Raw genomic sequence first — 24,502 nt, 5'->3', positions numbered from 1 at the left:
CAGCTAGCATCTCTGTCCTGCTGCTCTAGAAGAGAGTGAGCGTCACACATCACTGTAATTCATCCTCTTCTGCATCTGTGAGCTTTGTGTCTAAGATGGTGCAATCCTGCATAGTGATGCAGATTTCAGCAAAGATGACCTTATTGACTTTTGAAGACACAGGGACTGTATAGGCCATTGAGCTCTCAGTCTTGGAGAATTCTGGTATTCCTAGTACAAGCCTGCATTCAACTGACAGAGCAAGCTGTGAGAGCTTGCCTTGAAGAGAGTTGAGGTTTTCAGTACTTGTGATCATCAAAAAGAAAAGTCAAAATGGAATGGCAGTAAAGACGGCATGCGTGTAACCATTTCAAACTACATCACAGTGTCAATTTCTTATTCAAACCAAACAGAAGCCTTCTTATTGAAATTCAGTTTGGAGAGTTAAAGTTTATTTTTTGCTTTGTTTACATATTGATTTTCACTGGGAAATAAACAACATCTCTTATAAAGATTATTTTTATATTTTATGAATGAAATTTCCACTGTAGTGGAATAAAGTGTATAAAGTGTATGCAAAAAGTTTTGGGGGGGTGGTATTGCACTTTTCTGAAAGAGATTCCATTAACTTCTGACTTGCACAAGTATCTGAGAGCTCATAAAGCCTGAGAATCTCTGGTATGCATGAGAGGTGGAGGATGAAGGAAAGGTAATTGGTGAAGTGAGGGTGCATGAGGGAGAAAAGTGTAGAGGCCTACAAGCAAGAGATGTGGCGTGTTCCTGGAATGTGTGTGTGTGTGTGTGTAAGGGAGAGTAGGAAGGAGTGAAAGCCAAAAAGAGCCAAGTCATTGAGGATCTTATAAACCATATCTCCCAGTTAGGATTAGATTCAGCTACATTTAGTAGTGAAACTCAACAAAATAAATCTAGACAGGGGCTATCCAGAGCTAGTGTGGCAGCTTGTGGTCATCAGGAACCTGGGCTTGTCTATCATGCCACTCTGCCATCCTTAGCCTATCTCCTCATGGTCCCAGATGGCCACCTAAATGAAGGTTAGTCATCATGTCTCCATTCCAAACAGCAGGAAGGAGGAAGAAGGGCACACCCCCCTGCCCTTTCACAGAGACTCCCTGGAAATCTGTCAGCTCACCTGCTGTTAATCACGTTGGCAGAACTTTGGCACAAATAGCTATAAGGGAGGCTAGGAAATGTAGTCTTGGTGTGCCCAGCTGAAAATCAGTGTTCTAAAAAAATGATGTTAGGGTAGGCAACTAATAACTCTGCCATACCATGCCAGTGTTTTATTTTGTGAATGATGTAATAAGAAGAAAAACAGGTTCAAATTCTCTTTTTTAAAAGATTGCCAGCTGCAAGGTGGAGGGCGGATTGGAGGGAGGTAAGGAAACCATAGAGACCACTGCAGTAACACAGGGGAGGTGTGAGCTGGGTGCTGACTGTGGCACAGAGACAATTTCGTGAGGCTGACAGGACTTGGTCATTGATCAGATGAGAACAGGCTCCTGACTTAGCGGCTGGGTGTGTCTTGGTGCCATAGAGACAGGAATGATTGGAGCAGATTGCCTGGGAAGAGGAGGTCTACTTAGAATGGGCTTGAAAAGGAACAGGCAGAAAGAAGGAGAAAATAGAATATAGTGTCTCAGAAGTCAGGGGGAATAGAGCATTTCAAGATTTAGGGAGTGGTCAGTTGTGTCAAATGCAGCTGAGAGCACAGGTAAGAGAAGTATTGATGTTATTGACAGGATTTAGCAGTTAGGAGTGTTGACTGATGACCTTGTTAAGAGCAGTTCACTGAATGATGAGAAAACAAGATTGCAGTGGGTGAGGGAGTGAAAGGGAGGTGAGGAAGTGGAAGTGACTGTAGCAACTTTTTCAAGAAGTTTTGCCTCTAAGATGATGGAGAAAAAATGATATGGGTGTAGGAAAGGATGAGTGAGTGTATGCATTGGTGTTTTTGGTTTTTAGATGGCAAATATTTGAATGTGTTCATGCTGATGGAAAGGAATAGAGAGGGAGAGACTGAAGATGAGACTGGATGATTGATGAAATGGAGTTCTTGAGATGGGCATTAGCGGAGAGATGGCCTTAGGGTGCGGGGCAGGTCTTCCTGTAACCAGAAGGAAGGGAAAGAAGCAAAGGAGGAGGTGCAGGGAGGTCCTGAGGATCTGGTGGTAGAAAGTTGAGGGCATTCCTGTATATGATGGCTTTTATTTGCTTTATGAAATAGGAGTTTAGCTCCTCTGCGTGGCTTAGGGGGTGTTGGTAGACCATGTGATAATGTACATGATTTGCCAGCTTTGTCTTAATGAAAAAAAATCTGTGGTCTAAGTAGGATTTTCTTGTCATTAAGTTAATCTGTAGGAGCTTTCACACAACCCAGATTTTGGTTTTTATCTTTAGCGATGTGAAATGAAGGGACAGTACGCCAAAGTGCCACACAGACACTGTGCAGTAAGAGTTTAGTGAATAAGCCGGTGTTCTTGGAACACTTCCTATACATATGGAACTTCATTCCAAACTTGTTTTACTGTTTGCACAGCTCATTTTCTTCCAGGAAAACTTGCTTTTGTTGAGAAAAAAAAAATCTTTCGCATTGCAATAATCGTACCCTTGTGAACCATAACAGGGCAGGTACTGTTAGCTTGTTTTGGGTGTTTGGCACTGTCTCCAGGAATAGCACAAATATGCTACCAAGAACTGGGTTATACTATTGCTAATGGGAACAGTGTGTCCATGACTGTGTGATGAATTCAGCTTTTCTTCTAACTGGAAACTAAGTTGTGAATGGACTTGGCAAGATAGAGATCGTGGTAGACGATTTTTAAAAGATCTTTTTAAAAATCTTTCAGTTTCTGGAGAAAAACTAGATTGACATCCTAGAGGGCAGAATGTTGTTTAAATCACGTTCTTCAGTAGATTGCCAATTACTTTCTTTTCATTCCTCAGAAGAGGTTGGATATTTGACCAATTCTTTTCTCCCAGTGGAAAGAAAACATGAGAGGCCTAGCTTCCTCTGCATATTTTGTAGGGAGCTTCATGGGGTTTGTCCCACCTCACCTGTAGAGGTGGCCCTACTGTATAGTTAGTTGCAGTCAGGGTCTTCCTCGAACACTGAATTCTCTTCATGTCTGAGAGAAAGAGAAACAGGGTGGTTAGGATCGAAAGCACAAAGATCTGCACTAGTGACTGACGAAAGTGATTCAGTCAGAGTAACATCCAGGCCGTGTCCGGCAGTGTGCGGTACTCCCTGTCATCTCCAAACGTCATCCGTCTTTGCCTGAGTAGATGTCTTAGTGCGTTCTCCTGGGGGAGCTGAGAAGGGGGAAATGGAGGGCAGGTCTAAAAATGTCTCTGTGACTAGGTGTGTCTGGTATAACTTCAGCTGTTACCAGGCAACTTTCTAACACAGATCCCCTTGGCTTGTGGAACTAAACTGAGCTCTGTGGGACTGCTCAGTGAGGTCCCTGGTGGAGGGTGGGGACTGCATCACCAACAGAGAGAATGTCTGTTGGCATATTGGGTGATTCATGTGATGGAAAGCTGTGCTTCCACTTAATTTAACCTGTGGTAAGCTTTAGGCAAAAAGTGTCCTGGCTTCCCAGAATCAAACAATTGGTACCTTTCTTTACATATGTGTGTCTGTATGTGTTTGTGTAGGGGAAAGAAGGGGGATGGGTATAGATGGTGAAATGTAAGTGAAAGACCTCCAGTGGAGACTTCCAAGAGCAACACTAAGCTGACCACTCTGAACATCTCTCTCCTCTTCATACCTTGTTAACTTCACACCTATGACTCTCTTCCCTTTCACTCCATAGTTCTTCTCAGAGTCCTTTTCTTGTTAACAGTCAACTTTTGCTCAGCTGGGCCTGTATTTAATTAGCTGCTTTAAAGATTAGATATAGCAAGACAAGTAGGTATTACTAAAAGCACTACATAAAGAACCACGATTCCTTGACATTTGTAGAGGTAAGTGTAGAGGCTCCTTGCCCACTTAATTGTGGCACTTCACAGAGAATTCTGGGCACTCAACTGAATGAGAAAAAGTCTTTATACTTGTGAGTTGCTTGGAACTGTGCCCAAAAGTCTTTATTAACTCAGTTTTGGAACTTAATATTATGCTTGGATCAGCTCATTTTATTTCACACAAAATATTTGAAAAGTAATTCAGAATTGCATTTTACATTTAAATTCAAGTTCTTAAGATACTAATATTGGGGAGATTTGAATTAAAACTAAAAGTATAAATACACCTTTTGGCTGAAGGTCAAGTGGCCTAGTGTTAAAATCATTATGAGACTGAGACCTTTTGTCACCATCATAGAATAAGTTTTTAGGATACAAGAAAAAATTTGTTTAGTCTCCATAGCCTCAGTCATAAGGAATTGTCTTCTTAAAGCATTCTAATAAATTGCATGTTTTGAAGTATGATTAGTGTGAACGAAATGTATTTTTTCCTCTAAGTACTTTTCATAAACTTTATATTCTTTATGGTGTTGGATCAAAGATGATTTATCATGAGTATACATGACTTTTTTTTTCTCCTGGTGAAACTTTTAATGTACAAGGTTGATATTTGGTTTTTAATTCATCTTCACAGGAAGTGAAAAATTCCTATTAGTACTTTTTCTTAAAGAATCATGACCTAGGGGCCGGCCCAGTGGCGCAATGGTTAAGTTCACACATTCCTCTTCTCGGCGGCCCGGGGTTCGCTGGTTTGGATCCTGGGTACGGACATGGCACCACTTGGCAAAAGCCATGCTGTGGTAGGCGACCCATGTATAAAGTAGAGGAAGATGGGCACAGATGTTAGTTCAGGGCCAGTCTTCCTCAGTAAAAAGAGGAGGATTGGCAGTAGTTGGCTCAGAGCTAATCTTCCTCAAAAAAAAAAAAAAAGAATCATGACCTAAATAGAATTAAATAGCTAAAAATTAAACATGGTTCCTGAAGCTCATTTTGCTTAATGCTATGAATGTTAGTATACCAAACAATTCTATAAAGGTTAGAATTAAGATATAGTCCAATTTACATTATTCTGCCTGGTATTATTATTCAAATTTGTGTAAACATTTCTCAGCTCAAAAAGAAAATTATATTCTTCCTAAAGATATCTAACATTCAATTTTTATGTTTCTGTTAGTTTCCCAGTTTAAATTTAACAACTGAAATATTTGCAAACATTTTGTACACAAAACTAATGGCTTTTAAAATAATTGTAGCATTTTTCTCTTATAATAATAAGTATTTATACTTCAACTGGTAGAATATTAATGTTACATGAAATTTTTCACTCCAAGTTACATCTAGAATATTTACCTCTGTTTGAAAAAGAATATTTAAATATCAACAGTTAACCCTAAAGATATGTCTTGTTTGAGTTGCTGATGTTGTAACAATAAGGTCTGACGAGTACCTGCATCATCAGAGGTTTCAGGACTCCTGAATTGGTGTTTAAGTAGGGCTTGGCATTTGGCCTTCCAGAGGCTTAGGCTAAAGCTGACTACAGATTATTTGATCAGATTCTGAGGCTGAAGTTGAACATCAGTGTGTCCTTAATAAAAGCTCAGTACTGTTCATTGTTACATAAATGAAATGTTGATTAGTGAAGATAGGGAAGAATCAGGTTTTAGGTCATCTTTTTATATGTTTGGTTGAATGTTTTGTGATGTCAGTGTCATTAAAGTGAAAAAAGATTATATTGAACAAAATAAGATTCTGGCAGAGTTTTATTAAAATGAACTGAAACATAATTCTGATTCCTTGGTTGATTTTTTTTTTAATAGACCATCTGGAACTACACGTGCCACTCATCACATGTGTTGGTTTACATTAATAGCGAATAAAATTAAAACTTCTTTTCCTCGGTTGTATTAGCCACGTTTCAAGAGCCCATGAGCCACATGTGGCCAGCACACATTATAAGACATTTCCGTAATTGCAGAAAGTTCTATGGGACGGCACTGTGTCTAGAGAGTGACACTGAAAAAAGTGCCATCCTGTTGATCTTTTGACCACATATTTAAATATGAAGAAGTCACTTTTTACATTGTTTACATTTTTGTAAAGTTTTTGCCTTGAAATGACAGGCTGCCCATCCCTCAGGATACTAGTAAATTTAGAACACAGGTGTTGAGCAGCGTCTGAAACCCAAGTCCTCCCTTTCTGCATTGTTTTCACGTGTATCTGAAGAGCAGCATTTTCTTAGGTTTATACTTTTAGAACTGTGGTTACACTTGTAGTATTCTTGTCATACTTTTAATCTTTTATTTCAAAGTTAAGGGTGCATTGTTATGTTTATTAAATTCAAATAAAGAGAATCAGTTTTCTGATTACTAAGACTTTAGAACTTGTATTCTATTCCAGTTTTAATATCTGCAAATGGAATAAATAAGTTTTATAAGGCTCAATTTGCCACAGAATCTGTCAACCTACACCTGTATTCCAGTCCTTTGTACCAGTCTCTCCTTCTCCCAGATATATTGCATGCACATACATAAACTTTATTAAATATAGACCTTTTTCTGGAAAAATCTGTGTTAATTTGGAATATCCTCAAACATATAAGCCACTTTAAAAAAAGAATGCTAAATGAATTTTGAAGATACTGTGCTAAGTGAAATAAGTCAGTCACAAAAAGACAAATACTGTATGATTCCACTTGTGTACCTAGAATAGTCAAACTCTTAGAGACAGAAAGTAGAAGGAGGATTGCCAGGGGGTGGGTGGAGAGAGAATGGGGACTTGTTTTTTAATGAGTATAGTTCCAGTTTTGCAAGATGAAAAGCGTTCTGGAGATTGGTTGTGAATATACTTAATACTACCAAACCGTACGCTTAAAAATGGTTAAGCTGGCAGATTTTATGCTATGGATATTTACTACAATTTAAAAAAGTATTACCAAGCTGGTTCTCCCAATTTGTTTTTCTTTGAAAGTGTCTTGGCTCTTCTTGGCCCTTTGCATTTTTGTAAACACTTTAAATTGGTTTGTCAGTTTCCACACAAGAAACTCTTGAGCTTTGATTAGGATTGCATTGATCAGTTTGGGGGAAATTGACGTCTTTACATAAGTAAATCTTCTAATTTATAAACCTGTAACTACATCCCTGAATTTTAAATAAATCTTTTGATTTTTCTCAAAAATGTTTTCTAGTGTTCCATGTTGAACTCTTGCATATCTTTTGTTAGATTTATTTCTAGATATTTGCTATTTGCTATTTTTGATGGTATTATAAAAGATAACTTTTTAGTCACTTTTACTTTCTAATTCTTTATATGTAGAAACAGTTAATCTTTTTTTTCATCTTTAAACATTTTTAAGTATACAATTCAGTAGTGTTAAGTACATTCACATTATTGTGCAACCAATCTCCAGAACTCTTTGATCTTACAAATCTAAAACTCTCTACCCATTAAACAGTAACTCCCCATTTCTCCCTACCCGCAACCTCTTGTAACCACTCTTCTACTTTCTGTCTCTATGAATCTGACTATATGAAGGTACCTCATATTTATCTTTCTTTTTTTTTTTTTTAAGATTGGCACCTGAGCTAACAACTGTTGCCAGTCTTCTTTTTTCCACCCCCCCCCGCTTTTTTTCTCCCCAAATATCCCCCCAGTACATAGTTGTATATTCTAGTTGTGGGTCCCTCTAGTTGTGGCACGTGGGACACCACCTCAACATTACCTAATGAGTGGTGCCATGTCTGCGCCCAGGTTCCTAACCCTGGGCCTCTGAAGCAGAGCACACAAACTTAACTACTCGGCCACAGGCTGGCCTCCATATTTTTTTATGACTGGCTTATTTCACTTAACATAATGTCCTCAAGGTTCATGCATGTTGTAGCATTTGTCAGAGTTTCCTTTTTTTAGGACTGAGTAATATTCCATTGTAAGTATATTCCACATTTTGTTTTATCCATTCTTCTGTTGATGGACATTTGAGTTGCTTCCACTTTTTGGCTATTGTGAATAATGTTGCTATGAAGGTGAGTATACAAACATCTCTTGGAGACTGCTTTCAATTCTTTGCAGTAAATACCCAGAAGTAGAATTGCTGAATCATATGATAATTCACTTTTAAGTTTTTTAGGAACCATCATAATGTTTTCCTTAATAGGAAACCATTTTACATGTAAACACCATTTCACATTCCTACCAACAGTGTACAAGGGTTCCAAAAGTAGTCTTTTTTAGAAGATTGACCATGTATCTTCAATGTTGCTATGATCACGTTATTCTAAGAATGAGTTTATTTGTAGGGTCTTTGGATTTTCTACATATAAAATCATATCATCTGTGAATATTGACAGTTTTGTTTCTTTTAATGGATATATAAATTGAATACTATAGTGAAAGGAGAATGTACTATAGCTGCATGCATTAATGTGAATTATTCTGAAAATATAACATGAATTAAAGAAGCAAGTCAAAAGAAGAGGATACTTTATAGTATGGTTCAATTTATTTAAAAATTTAGAGACATAAAATTAAGTAAAAATATTATTATGGCTACATACATAAGTGGTAAAACTGTAGAGAGTAAAAGTCAAAACAGTGGATACTACTAGAGGTGGAAGAGGAATGTGATCAGGGACAGACACGTAGAGGCTTCTAAATTATGGCAGTATTCTTTATTTAGGTTATTTTTCCAACTGTATATGTGTATTTTATAAACTTTTGTGTATGTATATTGTTTCACAATGAATAGTTTTTAGGTGAAATTGGAAAACAGGCCTGTCTCACCATGGGTAGAAAAAAAAATTTGCTTCTATGTATTGTAGTTTTTAAAAAGTATATTCAAAGAAGCATTAAATGGGTAAAAATTTTTATCAACTAACAATTTTACCTAAAATGAATGCATGAATCAGGGGTTTTCAGTTAAATTGATTTTCACACACTTGTGAGACCTCTGTAAATATCAAATTCTTTCCTGGGAAGTCAGAAGTAACTGCTAAATGGAAATTCTTGGCTTTTAAAAGATAATTGCAAAATATTTGTCTTGGTCCCATTTTCTCACTCTTTTGAGTAAATATGCACCCAAGAAATTCTCCTAACCTGATAATAGACTACGTGAAGCCATTGTATCATGGTGGCATTCCTTTACTGACTGGTTGATTTCAGTAGCTGGGCTAGAAAGGATTATAAACTATCGTGTAATATCAGAGTGACAAAAGGTTCCAGCTCTGTCATCTACTCTTACTTTTCTGGTAGTATGGCACTTAAATTGGACTTTTTCTCTCAAGGAATATTACCAGTTTCTTTGAAATGCTGAACAAATGATGTTCATGGGAGTGAAGTCAAAACATCCTTCAAGGCATGACAGTCAACTGGGCCATGGGCACTTTGTGTGTGTGTATTGGGCATCCATGTTATCATCACCCGTAGATTGTCTTCACCTGGATCAAGTGCTGCCAGGGAACCAACCAGTGTGGTCTGTGTTCTTTCTTGCCTCCCTGACCTCCTTTTCTTTGGTGGTTAGCATCCCAGTATTTAGGTAGCACCCACTGGAGGGCCATGATGCCCACAGGCCTGGCCCCTCCTCCGGTCTTTTTTTGTCACCAGCCCTTCTTTTGAATCTGAATGACTGCTGAAGACTGTTTAGTGGCATTTACCAGGAAAACTGGAAATCCTACCACACTAGGAAATAATTCAGAAGGGGTGATAACCAGTAGAGAGTCTTGGAGAAGAGTGCTCCACGTTCCTCAGTATTTACACCAAGCAAGAAAGTGTATTCATAGTGTCTTGCAGAGTAGAGAAAATGAGTCACAGACTAGTTGTTGTGGAAAGAGCTGTTAACAGTAGGAATTGTGTGGTCAGGAAGCTACACATGACATGTAAGTATGCTTGTCTGACCAAGTATAAAGGGATGTTTCCTCCACAGCCTAATCACTGGAGTGTGAGCCCATCAACTCCTTTTCCAATCACAGACTTCGTCCATGACACACACACACACACACACACACACACACACACACACATACACACACAACATCACGCACACACCTACAGGTAGCAGAACAAATAAAAACAGCTCAGTGTTTGCTGAGCATTTACTGTGTGGTTTTATTTTTTAGTCCCCTCAAGTGTCTTCTATCCTACACCATGATGTTACTGAAGAGTACATTTGATGACCTATTCTGTTAAAGAAAGACAAAACAAAATGTCCTGTAAATGGATAGGAAATCTATTCTGATCTTTTTAAAAGCTTTCATTCTTGCTACAAGATGTTTAGACTTGCTTTTGCCTCCCCTTTGAACAAAAGAATTTGGGCTTCCACTGTGTCACTGTTCCTTTCCTATGAGGGAGATGTTGAAGATTAAGAGATCTTAATGTGCTAACAGAAATACACTAGGGTGTAGAGAGGTGATCGAGCTGGGATTCTTTCACCCGCTCCCATCCTACCAGGACATTTGTTGGAGCAATGAGAACACTTAATTTTCCAATATGATGTTTTATACACTGATGCCTGAAAGTTAAATTCTTAAGGAAGGAATTCTATCCTTGTACACAACTAGCAGTATGACAAAACCCTAGACCACCTTCCTCTGAAGCACAGACTTATGACTGAATGGAGGAAAATGGCAAGGGCCATGGTGGTTTTGGTTTTAATGTGTGATCACACACACACACTTCCTCAGAATTGAAGTAGATCTATAGTGCACCGGAAATATTTAGACTTGATAAGTTTTGGGTATCCCATTTGCTCTGTTTTTGGTAATTCAAGAGATTTGGATGTTCCACCAGTCAGACAAATATTTGTAGACTGTAACGTCTTTCCCCTTCTTGTATTCCATTGTAATGTAAATGAATCACTGAACTACTTCTGTGTGCAAGGGCAGTTGCCAATAAGTACTTGCTTTTGAGCCATAAGGGCCTGTGACGATATAGGAAGTGCAGTTGAAACTTTCCACAGAGAAAGCAAATCTCTTTGAGGAAGTGTGGAAATAACCCTGGGATTGATTTGGTTTAACCTCTCATAAAGCTCTTTGAATTACTTCTGTAATTTTTTAAAAATTTCAGATTCAACCCTATGAAAAGATAAAGGCCAGGGGCTTACCTGATAATATATCTTCTGTGCTGAACAAGCTGGTGGTGGTGAAACTCAATGGCGGTTTGGGAACCAGCATGGGCTGCAAAGGCCCGAAAAGTCTGATTGGTGTGAGGAATGAGAATACCTTTTTGGATCTGACTGTTCAGCAAATTGAAGTGAGTAACATTTAGCCTTTCTCATGAGCTACTAAAATCGTTTTTAGTTTTTAGGCTATTATAAATGTTACCTTATATGAATTTGAGCTAGTCAAGAAGCTTGCTATCTTTAGTCTCTCTATTAATATATAAAAAGGTTTGGTGTTCCTAAGGGCAAATCCTTAGGGTGATGTAAAAGCTTTTGATGTTTAAATGGCATTTGTGGTTGCCGAAATCTCTGGATCTCTTGGGATTCTGCTTTGATCTTCCCAGCCCTCCCCCCTTTCTTTCTAGCGGCAGCCTTCATCTCAGCTGGGATGCTCTGGCTTTAGTAACCTCTTGGGAGGCCGGGGAGAATTTCGCGTATCTGTTTGGATGCCATGGATGCTAAGAACTGTTCTTGGCTTCTCTGTTATGATAACGTCATTAATCATAGACCATAAGCTCTTCAGGGGCAGTGGCCCTATCTTTTTCTTCTCTTTATCCCTAGTGTCTAATACGGTACTGGTAACCATAATAATAACATTAGCAGTAGCACTAGCTAACATTTATCCAAGTATTATTGCCAGCTCTTTACATGAATTGACTCATTTGTTCTTCTCCACAACTCTGCAAGATAAGTACTATTATCATCCGCATTTTACAGATGAGGAAACCAAGGCACAGAGAGGTTGATTTATGTGCTCAAGGTTCCCTAGCTAGTTAGTAAGTGCACAATCTAACTTTGAACGTAGGACTTTCTGACTTCTAAGACCTTGTTTTCTTTTCTCTCTGTGTTGCCTCTTAGCTTTTCCTAGAGATTGAAAAGATTTCAGTTGGGGTGTGATTCACAATTCTTGACATTAATCTTGAGAGTACGGAGCCATGTCTCTGTAACATCTGTACTTTCATCCCCACAGTGCTCTGGGCACAGTAAATGCATACTCAGCATTTGCCCATCCAGTAAGGCCATAGGCCACTGTGGTCGGGCACATAGCTCCAGAGTTGGACTGCAGGGTGTCCTGGGTCTGCCACTAACCTGCCACCTCTCTGGGCCTCAGTTTAGCTCTCTGTAAAATGCACAATAGTTTCTGTTTTGTAGGGTTGTGATTTAATGAGCAAGTTATGTGGTGAATTGCTTAGCAAAATATCTGGCTTATGCCAAGTAGTTATTATTTCAAATCTATATATTTGGCTACATATAAATGATGTTCTGGACATTTTGTGATTAACCATTAAGAGTTAATTTTACACATTTAAGCAAAAGTGAGTAATTTGTCATTTTCCTCCCTAGCATTTGAACAAATCCTACAATACAGATGTTCCTCTTGTTCTAATGAACTCTTTTAACACGGATGAAGATACAAAAAAAATTCTACAGAAGTACAATCATTGTCGTGTGAAAATCTACACTTTTAATCAAAGCAGGTAAAAGGAGTAAAAAATGTAACTCAGGGAGGTGTTACTCCTGAGAAAGAAGGACTTGTCTTGTTTAAACAGAGTAACCTCAATATGTGCATGTACCAGAGACTAATATTTGCAAGTGTATGACGCCTTTAAAGGCTGAATGTTTAATAGGTCTGTGATTGTTGTCATCACTCTGTGGTTCTGTAACTTCTCATCTTGAAAGAGAACCTGCCTGAGCTTCTGTTCTAGGTCCAGAACATTTGAGGATAGCTTAGGTCTTTGCCTTCTGAGGCCATATTTGGGCTCCAGGTGGGTCTGTGGAAATCTTTCTGTATTCCACAATATTGACAATGTTCTTTCCTATGGGAAGGAATTTCTTCAACACCTTGAAAAGGCTTAGGGAAATTTAATACATTCTGGAGAAAATCTTCTATTTTGGGGAAGGGAGAGTAAAAAGGAATGCATATGATTAATTGTGATAAAGCCCAGGGAACTGGGGAAATAAGTCTTCCATGAAGGACAGACAGGGGTTTATGTGCACTTGCACAGGGGGTTATTTCTAAAGTTGTACTATTAGTTGTCTTTTTTTAATGTATTTTTCCATGGACACTTTCTTTTGTTGCAGCTGCTCTGCCTGTTTTCTGATAGAGCGCTAGCTCTCTTTAGTCTGGCACAGTGCTAGCGCCTCGGTTTCCCTCTTCCCCCACCGCCAGCCCCTACACATGTTCTCACTAGTGGTAGGAGGCAGACATTCCTGAGCACTAACCTGCTGTTGATTTTCTGGGAAAGAAAGAGCACCACCCCTGGATATATGTTTGTAAAAATGGACAGCTTTTTCCAAATAGATTTTCAGGGCAAAGAACAATCCCACAAGCAAGCAAGTTTGAGAAAATTTACTCAATATATATCTCTCCTCTTGGAGAGTCATAAAACATATTATCTTTAAAATATGAGGTATCCTGCCATCTGTATGATCGTGGAAAACCTTTTTTTGCAGCAAATATTACTATCTAGGAAACTGATTTTTGGACAACACAGATAATGAGAGATTTTCTTAAATGGATTCACCTATGATTAAATTACTTACTATTGATAGACTGAAAAGGAGGAACGTTTTATTTAAGTGCATTGTTTTACTTGAATGTCTGGAATACTCTACCGAGTTGATATTGAAAAAGAACTTTTTTTTTTTTAAAGGTACCCAAGGATTAATAAAGAATCTTTACTGCCTGTAGCAAAGGATGTGTCATACTCAGGGGAAAATACAGAAGCTTGGTACCCTCCAGGTCATGGTGATATTTACGCCAGTTTCTACAACTCTGGTTTGCTTGACACCTTTATAGGAGAAGGCAAAGAGTATATTTTTGTGTCTAACATAGATAATCTGGGTGCCACAGTGGATCTTTATATTCTTAATCATCTAATGAACCCACCCAATGGAAAACCGTGTGAATTTGTCATGGAAGTCACAAATAAAACACGTGCAGATGTAAAGGTAAATACTGAGAGGAAGCGGTTGGGGGATTCACATCTTTGCATTTTATAGGTTATGTAGTTGAAAATTTTTTTTTATTGGAAAGTTTCTATGTGAAGCAGAACACATCCACTTGATAACAATGCGATAGTATTCTGTAGAGTACCCTAAGTGCCGCCTGACAGAACAGTGTGTCTATAAATCCAGATTCAATAGTACGAAAATCATCTTTATTTTTTGAATAATCTATACGGGCAGTTTTAACTTAAAGCAATGACACAGTTATTTATAGAATAAATCTGAAACATATGTGAAAACACTTTCAATAAGTTTGTTCAAACTTAATACTCTTCTTGTTTGGAGCTTGAGTGTTTTTATTTCATTGTTCCTTTAATGAAAATATCCTGTCTCTATTTATACACTGTGTATTTCTGTATTTTTTTTTGTTTCATCACTGTACTCTCTCTGTAGTAGCAAAAAAATGCAGTTTGATGCAAAGCAAAAATTTGTTTTTTAACTTTGCATGTTTAGTGGCGATGACAGCCTTTGGTGAAATGGTACACAAGGTTTTACTGCTTACCCCCAGGCAGTAAGAACAGTGGCAGTGTGTGAATACTGAAATAGTCAGTCCCTGGGTTGGGTTCTATGCCTCCTGCAAATGTCCCCCTCACATATGAGTGAATGTTCCCCTCTTCCCATACTGCCATTGCCTCATGACTGTAAGAATATCTTTAGGCTGAGGCCACTCAGGGGTCACTTCCTGTCCATTGTGCCTCTGTCTTCCCTTTTCTCTCCTTATCCTAGAGCCAGTCAGAGCAGGGTCTGAGGTGGGATGACTAGTTGTTTAGTGATGTACAGTGGTTTGGGAATAAAAGGCATGGCTGTTCCTGTAGCCTACCTCCGAAAAGTCAGGACGACTCTCATGTCCTCCTAGGGTTTTTATTATGGACAAGAGGGTGGGTATACAGTATAAAACAACAGACAACCTGAATTATTTTCTTTGGTTCTACCTTCTTATGTATGTTGTTTTGTATCACAGATCGAATCACTGCCTGGGCTTTTTATTTCTGGGGATTTTATCATTGTCTTTTCTGGAACATTCACAGACTATAAACAGTGTAGCATGGTTGTGATTGGGAGAGAGATGGAGGCACCCACTCACTCTTTTCTGTCTTTCTAGGGTGGGACACTTACTCAGTATGAAGGCAAACTGAGACTGGTGGAAATCGCTCAAGTGCCAAAAGCACACGTTGATGAGTTCAAGTCTGTATCAAAATTCAAAATATTTAACACAAACAACCTATGGATCTCTCTTGCAGCAGTTAAAAGACTGCAGGAACAGAATGCTATTGACATGGAAATCATTGTGAATCCAAAGGTAAGCCAAAGTTGTGGACCACTGGGCTCCCTGGTTCCTAAGACCATAGTAGGCTACACACAGACCCACTGCCAACTCCCTCTGGCCCATCTATTCCATCGGTCACTCCTTTTTGCCTAGTCAGTCTCTCCAGTTCCTGGTCCTGTCTTTCAGAATCTACACCTATCCCTTTAGTGTGGCACGCCATGCATGGTGCCCTTACTTGACCCTGGACTGTGGTAGTGGCAAGAGCATTGGGCCCAAAAGTAGAGGACCTACCTCAGTCTTACCCGTTGCTCTAATACTTATAGGCCTTTTGGCCACGGGCACCTTGCATGAGTTTTCTGAACTTGTAGTTTTTTATCATAAAATGGAAATATTACTGAAGAGTTATGATGCTGAAAAAAGATCACATATGTATAAACACCTGGCATATGGTAGGTGCTTGATAAATGTCAGTTCTCAAAATTTCTGTTTCCTTCAATGGATCTCTGAAACCACTCCCCAAACATTAACTAGGCCATATGGAACTAAGTTGCTAAAACCTGTGTTTCTCTCTCCTTGCTCCCTTTCTTACAGACTTTGGATGGAGGCCTGAATGTTATTCAGTTAGAAACTGCCGTGGGGGCTGCCATTAAAAGTTTTGAGAACTCTCTAGGTATTAATGTTCCTAGGAGCCGTTTTCTGCCTGTCAAAACTACATCAGATCTCTTGCTTGTGATGTCAAACCTCTATAGCCTTAATGCAGGATCTTTGACAATGAGTGAAAAGAGAGAATTTCCTACAGTGCCCTTGGTTAAATTAGGCAGTTCTTTTACAAAGGTACGTAATTATAAAGATATGATACACATGTGAATTAGAAGCTAATTACAGTCTCTGCTGCTGACCTACTATATTCCTCCATCTTTTTTTTTTTTTTTTAAGATTTTATTTTATTTTTTCTCCCCAAAGCCCCCCAGTACACAGTTGTATATTCTTCGTTGTGGGTCCTTGTAGTTGTGGCATGTGGGACGCTGCCTCAGCGTGGTTTGATGAGCAGTGCCATGTCCGCGCCCAGGATTCGAACTGACGAAACACTGGGCCGCCTGCAGCGGAGCGCGCGAACTTAACCACTCGGCCACGGGGCCAGCCCCTATATTCCTCCATCTTTGATGTCTTTTAAAGGGAATTGACTGTAGAAAATAAAGATGTAACTCACTTTTGAAACCTGATTGCTATAGAGTAGGAAAGAATGTTTAAATTTTGGGACATTTTATCTTATGTCTCTTTTAAGACCATTACTGCTTTCATCAGTGTTCTAGGTGCTAGGTATTTAGCAGTAAATAAAACAGACTAAAATCCTTGCCTTCATGAATATTCTAATGGGGTAAGGATGATACTAAGCAAACAAATTGAATGTATAGTATGCCAAGTGATGAAAAGTGCTATGGAGAAAAATAAAGCAGGAATAGGGAGTGTGTGGGTGGGTTGGTGATGGTGTGATTTTACATTGGATGGCCAGAGATGGCCTCACTGAGAAATTGAGGGAGTGTGGCATGCAGGTATCTGTGGCAAAAAGCATTTCAGGCAGGGGGAATAGCAAGTATATTAAAACCCCACCCTAACATGATAAGTGGAATCCAAAAAATTTAATCACATAAAATGTGAGGTTAGTGAAGTGACAGGGTGAGTCTTTGTGGCTAGCCTGTAGAGTCCTGGTATGCCATCCACGTCTATTCGAGTTCTGGTTGTGGTTTAGTGCCACCTGGTGTGGATGTGTGCACTGTCTTATATATCGATGGGGGGTGATTCTGGGTCCTGTGGCTGGGCTGGAATTTCCAGGATAGCATCAGTCATTTTAGGAGTGTCCCGGTTCTTTTGTGCCTCTTTTGTGATACAAGGACCCACTACCTTCCCAAATCCTGAGGTGGGATTGCCAACCATTTTTCCACCTAACCTCATCCCTCCTTCAATTCCCTCCCACTCTTCCTAGCCTCTTCCATACCCTGCAGGAGGTAAGAACTTTAGCTGCCCCAATTTGAGAACGGGCTGAGTGGGCAATGGCTAGTTGCTCTGAGGAAGGACATGTTTTATGGACGTTAGTACAATTGGCTGGAGCAAAGTGAGCAAGTGAGGGATGAGGGCACAGAGAGATGGTCAGAGAGGGAGCACGCCAGACTGTGTAGAATTTTGTAAATGAATATTAGGAGTGTGGCTTTTTTTTTTTTTTTTTTCTGGTTCATGAGAAGCCATTGGAGAGTCATGAGCTGAGGGGTGAAGGGACTGATCTGGTGAGCAAGGGTAGAATCAGGGCGACTAGGGAATAGGCTGCTGCAGGAATCCTGGCAAGAGGAAACAGTGGCTTAGACCAAGGTGGTAGCAGTGGAAATAGTGAAAAATTTTGATACTCTGAGATATTTTGAAAGGTGTACGTACCTATACAATTTGCTCTTAGACTAGATGGGAGGGTAAGAGAGAAAAGAGTAAGAAGGACTCCAAGGTTTTTGGCCTGTGCAACTAGAAGCATGGAATTGCCAGTTACTGAGATAGGGGAAAGCTTGGGGAGCAGCATGGGGAGTTACATTTTGGAGAATCTGTACTTACTACATCTTCAAATGGAGAAGTTGACTGTATGAGTCTGGAGCTCAGAGGAGAGAGAAGAGAGAGGTAAATTTGAGAGTTGTCAGTTTATAGCTGGTATTTAAAGCCATGAGATAAGGATCACCTAGGGAGGGGTGCTCTAAGAACTGAGCCCTGAGGTACTCCAAGGCTTAGAGGATGGGGATGAGGGGAGGGAGAGGAAGCAGCAAATGTGACTGAGAAGTTCCAGATGAGGAATTGCGTAGAAAACCATGAGTGTGTGTGTGTCCTGAAAGCAGAATGAAGAAAATGTTTCAAGACAGAGAGCATGATAATCTGTGTCAAGTGCTGCTGCCGCTTCAAGTAAGATGAATGAGAACTCACCATTTGCTTTATCAGCATAGAGGTTTTAGAGACTGGAATGGATTTAGAAAAGAATAGGAGAAGAGAAATTGGAGAGATGAATGTAGACAACTTAAAGAGTTTTTGCCTTAAAGAAAAAAAAAGAAAAATGGAGCCATGGATAGAAAGGGATATAAGATTTGAGAGGTTTTTTTGTTTTGTTTTTTAACGATGGGAGAATTTATAGTCTGTTTATACATTGATGGGGATTGATGCAATGAAAAGGGAAAAATACTGAAAAGGAAGAAAGAAGACTCTCTGGACAATATCCTTGAAGAGGCCATAAGAAGGGCTGGCCTTAAGTTGGAGTGGAAACAGTCCAACCCCAGTACTAGGAGGGACAGAATAATGGGCTAGGGGGTAGTGGGAGGTGGGGGTGGTGGTAGAAGTAGAAGCCAGTGGAAGTTTTCCAATTGCTTCTATTTTTCTCAGCAAAATCAGAAACAAGGCCATATAGGACAATTTCTAGTGTCTGTAAAACTAAGGAAATGAAGCAAAGATAGTGATTATTTATAATGATAATTTGTGCTGTTGCTCTTCCTGAAATATATTCCATTTCTTCTGAATCCTACACATCCCATAAAGCTCAGCTCCTGTCTAGCTTGCTTCAAACCACGATGATCTCTTTTTCCAACTAACTCCAGATCATCTGAACTACTCATCTGGCTCTTAGCATGTTAGTTGGTTACCTTTTTATTTTGTATTTCATTTTTTTCATGTCTGATCTGCTCAGCTGTTTTGTAAATTGCCTGACTGTAGGGACAGTGTTCATATCTCCTGGTCTCTCTTGCACAAGATGTAGCATATAGTGAGTGCTTAATAAACTAGGTTCTTCCCCATAGAGGGCCTGAGCTTGGCCATAAGCAGAATGTTTTTACAGTTCTGTTAAACTATATTGTTAATTTAATCCCTGTTTCTGTTAAATCATTTTTGAAAGAATTTCTATGTTTCTGTTTTTTCCTTCAGGTTCAGGATTATCTAAGGAGATTTGAAAGTATACCAGATATGCTTGAATTGGATCACCTCACAGTTTCAGGAGATGTGACATTTGGCAAGAATGTTTCATTAAAGGTATGTTGTTAAAATGAAAATGACAGTTCTTATAGCTTTACAAAACAGGTTTCATTTTCTAGTCCTAAATTTATCTTTATTTAAAGGAATACTTCGTAGTCTTTACCAGATGTTTATAAGATATAGATACATTTAAAAAATGAAATTGCTTACCACAATGTTTAGTAGTAATACTGTCTTCCATAGATATACAACATAGTTAAAATACAATCATAATTGTTGTATATAGGAATTTTGTGGAATATAGCATTCAAATGGAAAGCAAACACTAATAAATAATTGAAGTGGTACTATTTTGTTGAAATATGACAGTCTTTTAAAAATAGAATCATTGTTAAATTAGTATTAACTCACTAAAGATGGCTATTTGAATCTGAAAGTAGAAAAAAACAACAACTTCATTTATACTGAACACAGTCTATTTCTGTTAAGCTAATCTGTTGTCATGAGTATAAAGATATTCATTCACATTACTGTGGTACTTGGGTACTTTGATGAGTATCATTCTAGCCTAGCATAGAAATAGGAAGGATTATGGGTATAATAAATATGAAAACTCAGAACCAAAGATACAACAGCTTTTTCCTAATCAAGTATTTTTTTCAAAATCTCATACCTAGATTTCATGTGTTCTTCCTGTTGAAGCTATTTAAATGAAGGTCTTGAAAAAACAACAATATATATAAATAGAACTTTATTGCTGATAGTGCTTCATCTAAACAGTCGCAGTTAAGACACGAAAAACCTATCAGTAAACTGTTCTTAAAAAAACCCTAAGGGGCTGGCCCAGTAGCATAGTTGTTAAGTTTGCACTCTCCACTTTGGCGGCCCAGGGTTTGCTGGTTTGGATCCTGGGTGTGGACCTAGCACCACTTGGCAAGCCATGCTGAGGTGGCGTCCCATATAGCAGAACTTAGAAGGACGTACAGCTAGGATATGTAGCTATGTACTGGGACTTTGGGGAGGGGAAAACAGCAAACCCCAAACCTATATGTAGATATAAGCCAAGCACCTTCCAGTTTCTTTATGAAGGTAGATAATGCTGGTGGCCTTGCAAGTAGTTCTTTGAAAGGGCCAGTTGTGCTGTGGCACTGCGCCCACTTCCCATTCCTGGTACCACCTCTGATAAGGAGGCAAGGAATCTAAAACTACTGCCAAGATGTTACAGAAGGACACGTTACGCTTTTCCTTAACATGTTATTTTTCATGTTTAATATTGTTTATAAATATAATTACTGCATTGTAAAAGGAGTTCTACATAAACTTGATAATTGTAAGAAAATCAATTGCATTTCAGCTGCAGTTGCAAATACACTGTTGCTTTTTGTTTTCCCTGTCACTTAGGGGACAGTTATCATCATCGCAAATCATGGTGACCGAATTGACATCCCACCTGGAGCAGTATTAGAGAACAAGATTGTATCTGGGAACCTTCGTATCTTGGACCACTGAAATGAAAAATACTGTGTACACTTTCTACGAATTAGGGGCTAAATAGTTTCCTCCAATGAAACGTTCTCTAGGGTTCTAAAATAGGGCAGGTACTTTACTATGTTACTGTACCCTGCAGCATTAATTTTTAGAGTTTTCTGCAGTATGCTTTTAGTCTAAGAAAAGCACAGATGGAAGCAATACTTTTCTTCTTTGAAGAGGATCCTGGAAGTTAGTTCATCTTCAAGTGCAATATTGTTTAATCTTAAAACTGGGGCAGCTCTGCTGGAAAATCTTTTAACAGAGGCCTTGATGATGGTCACTTTGAATTGCTTGTGATTTCAAAAATAAAGCTGTGAAGCAATACATGTGTACACATACTTTTCAACACTAACTTTATAAAATGGTGGAAAACGGTTTACTCTTGCTAAACAGTTACTAAAATCAGTTGGATGATTTGCTCTTGGAAAATTTAAGTACTCACTGGCAAGTTACCTAACAAGTCCGGTTTTTCCATATCTAAGAATCTTAACCACCTCATTATTTCCATAGGAATCAAATTTAAAGTATTTAGTACTTTTCATTTAGTTCTAAAGCTGGGATGCCTGCCATGCTTTCCACAGACTTTCCAGTTATTGAAACAAAGTGGTGTTTCTTTTCCCAGCTGAAGGGGGTGGCGTGGGTAGGGCATTTCCTTCACATCCTTGTTCTCTACTATAGTGGGGTGGGTGTATAACTTTATAAAAAGTTCTTTCCCTGAAGCTTCACTTCTTGAAGCTTGCTTATTGTCACTGAAAAATGTTTATGAATAATCTTTTAAATCAGGTCTGCTGGTAGTTTGTGGCTTTTCTCTAAGAATCAATTACATTTTCCAATTCTTCCATACTTGTTTTTGAGTAGGCTGCTTGTTTAATTTGAAGTTTACTGTATACTATTAAAAAAGTTGTCTTTTAAAGTCTGGTAATTTTTTACAGCTTTATTTTAGACAGACAGTTTAAGAACCAATGACATACCTCTGTAATGATAAAGAAAACAGGCTTTCCTTAAAGAAACTGAAGAGCACAAAATAAGACTGTTTCATTATACATAATCACCACAAGGTTAGGCACTCTGACAGGGTTAGGCAAGATTCCTGGTGTGAAGTGAGGCACAGGCACTTTCATTTGTAGAGTGCTGCTGATTCTAATTTTGAAGGTAGGTATTATAAAAGTCTTTAAATAACTTACTTATCACCTTTATTTCTAGCCCCAACACAGCAGCCTATATTTTAAAAGTTCTATTTCTCCCTGGTCTTTGTTCATATACACATTGAAAGTAACATAAAAACAAGAACCCAAGGGGGGCATACTTCATGTTATCTAAATGTTAAAATGAGAACTCATAAGTAGGCAGAATATATGACAACGTATTCTCACCTCTGCTAGAAATAAAAAAGCAAAAAAAAAAAAACTCTTCATAGATACCTTTATAAAAATACATCTGTTATACTACAGCCTTTCATATACCACTTCTAAAAAGTATTTAAATTAGTAGTTGCATAAATAAATGCCAATATCTTATTCTTTATTACTTGTGATCAGCCTTTCAAGTATTTAGACTATTCTGGAAGGCTTTACCCAGTTGACATACAGTGGTAGTAGAAAGATTAAATATGCGACACACAAAGCCTGAAACTTGACATTGGTCACTAAAACAAAAATTGAATTCCTAAATCCAAGCAATCAAAAGATGTTTATTTTTTATAGAAAGATCTGTAAAAAAATAATTTTTCAAACAGCTTTACTTTCATAGAGAAAACTTTCTACAGAGATTGACTAAGATTTTAATATTTTAAATTGTACCATCATTAAATAAGGTGGGACACCATATGAATTTCATTGCACTGGAAGAAATGCAAAGCATTTTTTAATATAAAGTATACAGAGCATTCTAGTCAACTACAGCTGTGTTACAGCTATGTGTTCTTTTGGATTTGGTCCAAAGAAACCTGAGTCTGTTTCCAGAGAGAATGAAAAATGTTATAGACACCTGATCAGTTACTCCTCACTTTGAAGGAAGCACAAAAATGGCATTCCTTGTAGATCCCACTGAATCCAAGTTCCCCAACACTGATACTTTCCTTTTCCCCTTCCCCCTACCCCAGTTCACTTTGGGTTCCAGGTTCAGTTCTTGAATCACAGGCATCCATATTTTCTTCATAAATGTACACATCCCATGGTCAGATGAACTACCCAGTTTTCCAGTATGTCATCACCTCTTCTGTTCCCAGATCTCAGCCATATTTAGGTCCAAATCTTTAAGGCCTTTTAAGGCTTGAAGATTTCCAGTGTAAAAAGCTACATCTGCTGTGACCAACCTAAACAACGGAGAGAGAATTATTTTTAATCTCACACTTTCTATTCAGATAATTAAAGTAGCAGTGCTCAGAGAGTCCTATTCTAGCTGCTAGACTATTATTTAAAATTCAGATTTCCTGGGGACCAAATGTCAATATATTTCTCTTAGCAAGATTCCTGCTATCATATAGTTAGACCATTTAATGCTCTATTTCAACAATAAATGTGTTAAAAAGGAATAAACCAATGAAGGTTGGACTCAGTATCATAATTCTGTCCAATAAAATAGATTTATCTTAAAACAGCATGAAATAAAGTACAAAAATAACAGGTTAAACAATTCTTTTGATCAGTTGTCACTAGACTAGAGTATACCTGTATATGACTAATGAAATCGAGGGAAAGAAAGACAAGCTCCCCTGAGTGCCATCCTAAGAAGTTAAATGAAGGCTGCGACTTGTGTAAGTATTACTGGATATAAAACTTGATATTGATAATCGATATAATACCATTTGATGAAAAAGGACAGAATTACACTTTGGAGTACTGAGCCGTCACATTAATGCCTATACCTGAAAGAACGCTGCCAGAAAGGACACTCAGATAAAATATCAAAGCTCCATGCATAAAAAATAGGGACTGGTCTTATTAGATGTATATTTTGAGAGATGTGGCCCAAGGAGAAACAAATAGGAGACCTTGATTTAGAAGTTTGTAAAAGAGAAGAAATTCAGCTTCAATATTTTAATGAACACGTCCGTTCTGGATTGCTGAACTACATGGGGCAAAGGTGTTGTAAGCAGGCTTAATATCTGTACTATAGTCTAATTTACAAATAACCTTTGGACTTAGGTACTTAATGTTTCACCTTTTATCACATGGCAGAATTTAGTAAAGACCATATTTTTCATTTGAAACTCATCTAATTCAGGGTGTTTTAAAATCTATACAAAGATTCTAGGGGTCAGCCCTGTGGGAGAGTCGTTAAGTTCACGTGCTCAGCTTCAGCGGCCCAGGGTTTCACTGGTTCTGATCCTGAGCACAGACATGGCACTGTTCATCAAGCCATGCTGAGGCAGCATCCCACATGCCACAACTAGAAGAACCCACAACTGAAAATACACAACTATGTACCGGGGGGCTTTGGGGAGAAAAAGGAAAAAAATCTTTATACAAAGATCCCATATTGTCATTCTTGTGATAAGATGGTCAGTAAGTACACCGAAACTGACAGCAACGGCTCTAAAAAGACCAAAGCCTTTCTAAGGCAAGGTCCTTGCATTAAAAATTAAACATAAAGTTAACACA

The 24,502-nt window shown here is 38.4% G+C and overlaps 2 protein-coding genes across 16 annotated transcripts in view; one reads left to right on the top strand and one right to left on the bottom strand.

Annotated features, from left to right (window-relative positions):
- UGP2 (UDP-glucose pyrophosphorylase 2) overlaps nt 1-21,224 on the top strand; it is a 48,637-nt gene extending 27,413 nt beyond the window's left edge. For all 6 annotated transcript variants that reach the window (XM_070512725.1, XM_070512724.1, XM_070512727.1 and 3 more), the window contains exons 4-10: nt 11,014-11,199; nt 12,452-12,585; nt 13,762-14,059; nt 15,219-15,416; nt 15,975-16,217; nt 19,323-19,427; nt 20,772-21,224. In XM_070512725.1, the coding sequence (XP_070368826.1) occupies nt 11,014-11,199; nt 12,452-12,585; nt 13,762-14,059; nt 15,219-15,416; nt 15,975-16,217; nt 19,323-19,427; nt 20,772-20,879 (1,272 nt within the window). In that variant the 3' untranslated portion in view covers nt 20,880-21,224. The remainder of the gene's footprint in view (nt 1-11,013; nt 11,200-12,451; nt 12,586-13,761; nt 14,060-15,218; nt 15,417-15,974; nt 16,218-19,322; nt 19,428-20,771) is intronic.
- Nucleotides 21,225-21,819: 595 nt separating this feature from the next.
- VPS54 (VPS54 subunit of GARP complex) overlaps nt 21,820-24,502 on the bottom strand; it is a 106,708-nt gene continuing 104,025 nt past the window's right edge. For 6 of the 10 annotated variants that reach the window (XM_014836793.3, XM_014836791.3, XM_070512720.1 and 3 more), the window contains one exon: nt 21,820-23,214. In XM_014836793.3, coding sequence (XP_014692279.1) covers nt 23,109-23,214 — 106 coding nt within the window. In that variant the 3' untranslated portion in view covers nt 21,820-23,108. The remainder of the gene's footprint in view (nt 23,215-24,502) is intronic. The other 4 variants (XR_011504266.1, XR_011504267.1, XM_070512717.1 and 1 more) reach the window with 2 other exon arrangements.

This window comes from Equus asinus, chromosome 6, assembly GCF_041296235.1.
Source record: "Equus asinus isolate D_3611 breed Donkey chromosome 6, EquAss-T2T_v2, whole genome shotgun sequence".
Classification (NCBI taxonomy): domain Eukaryota; kingdom Metazoa; phylum Chordata; class Mammalia; order Perissodactyla; family Equidae; genus Equus; species Equus asinus.
Note: the sequence above shows the minus strand (reverse complement) of the source record. Positions and strands in the feature narration are given on the sequence as shown.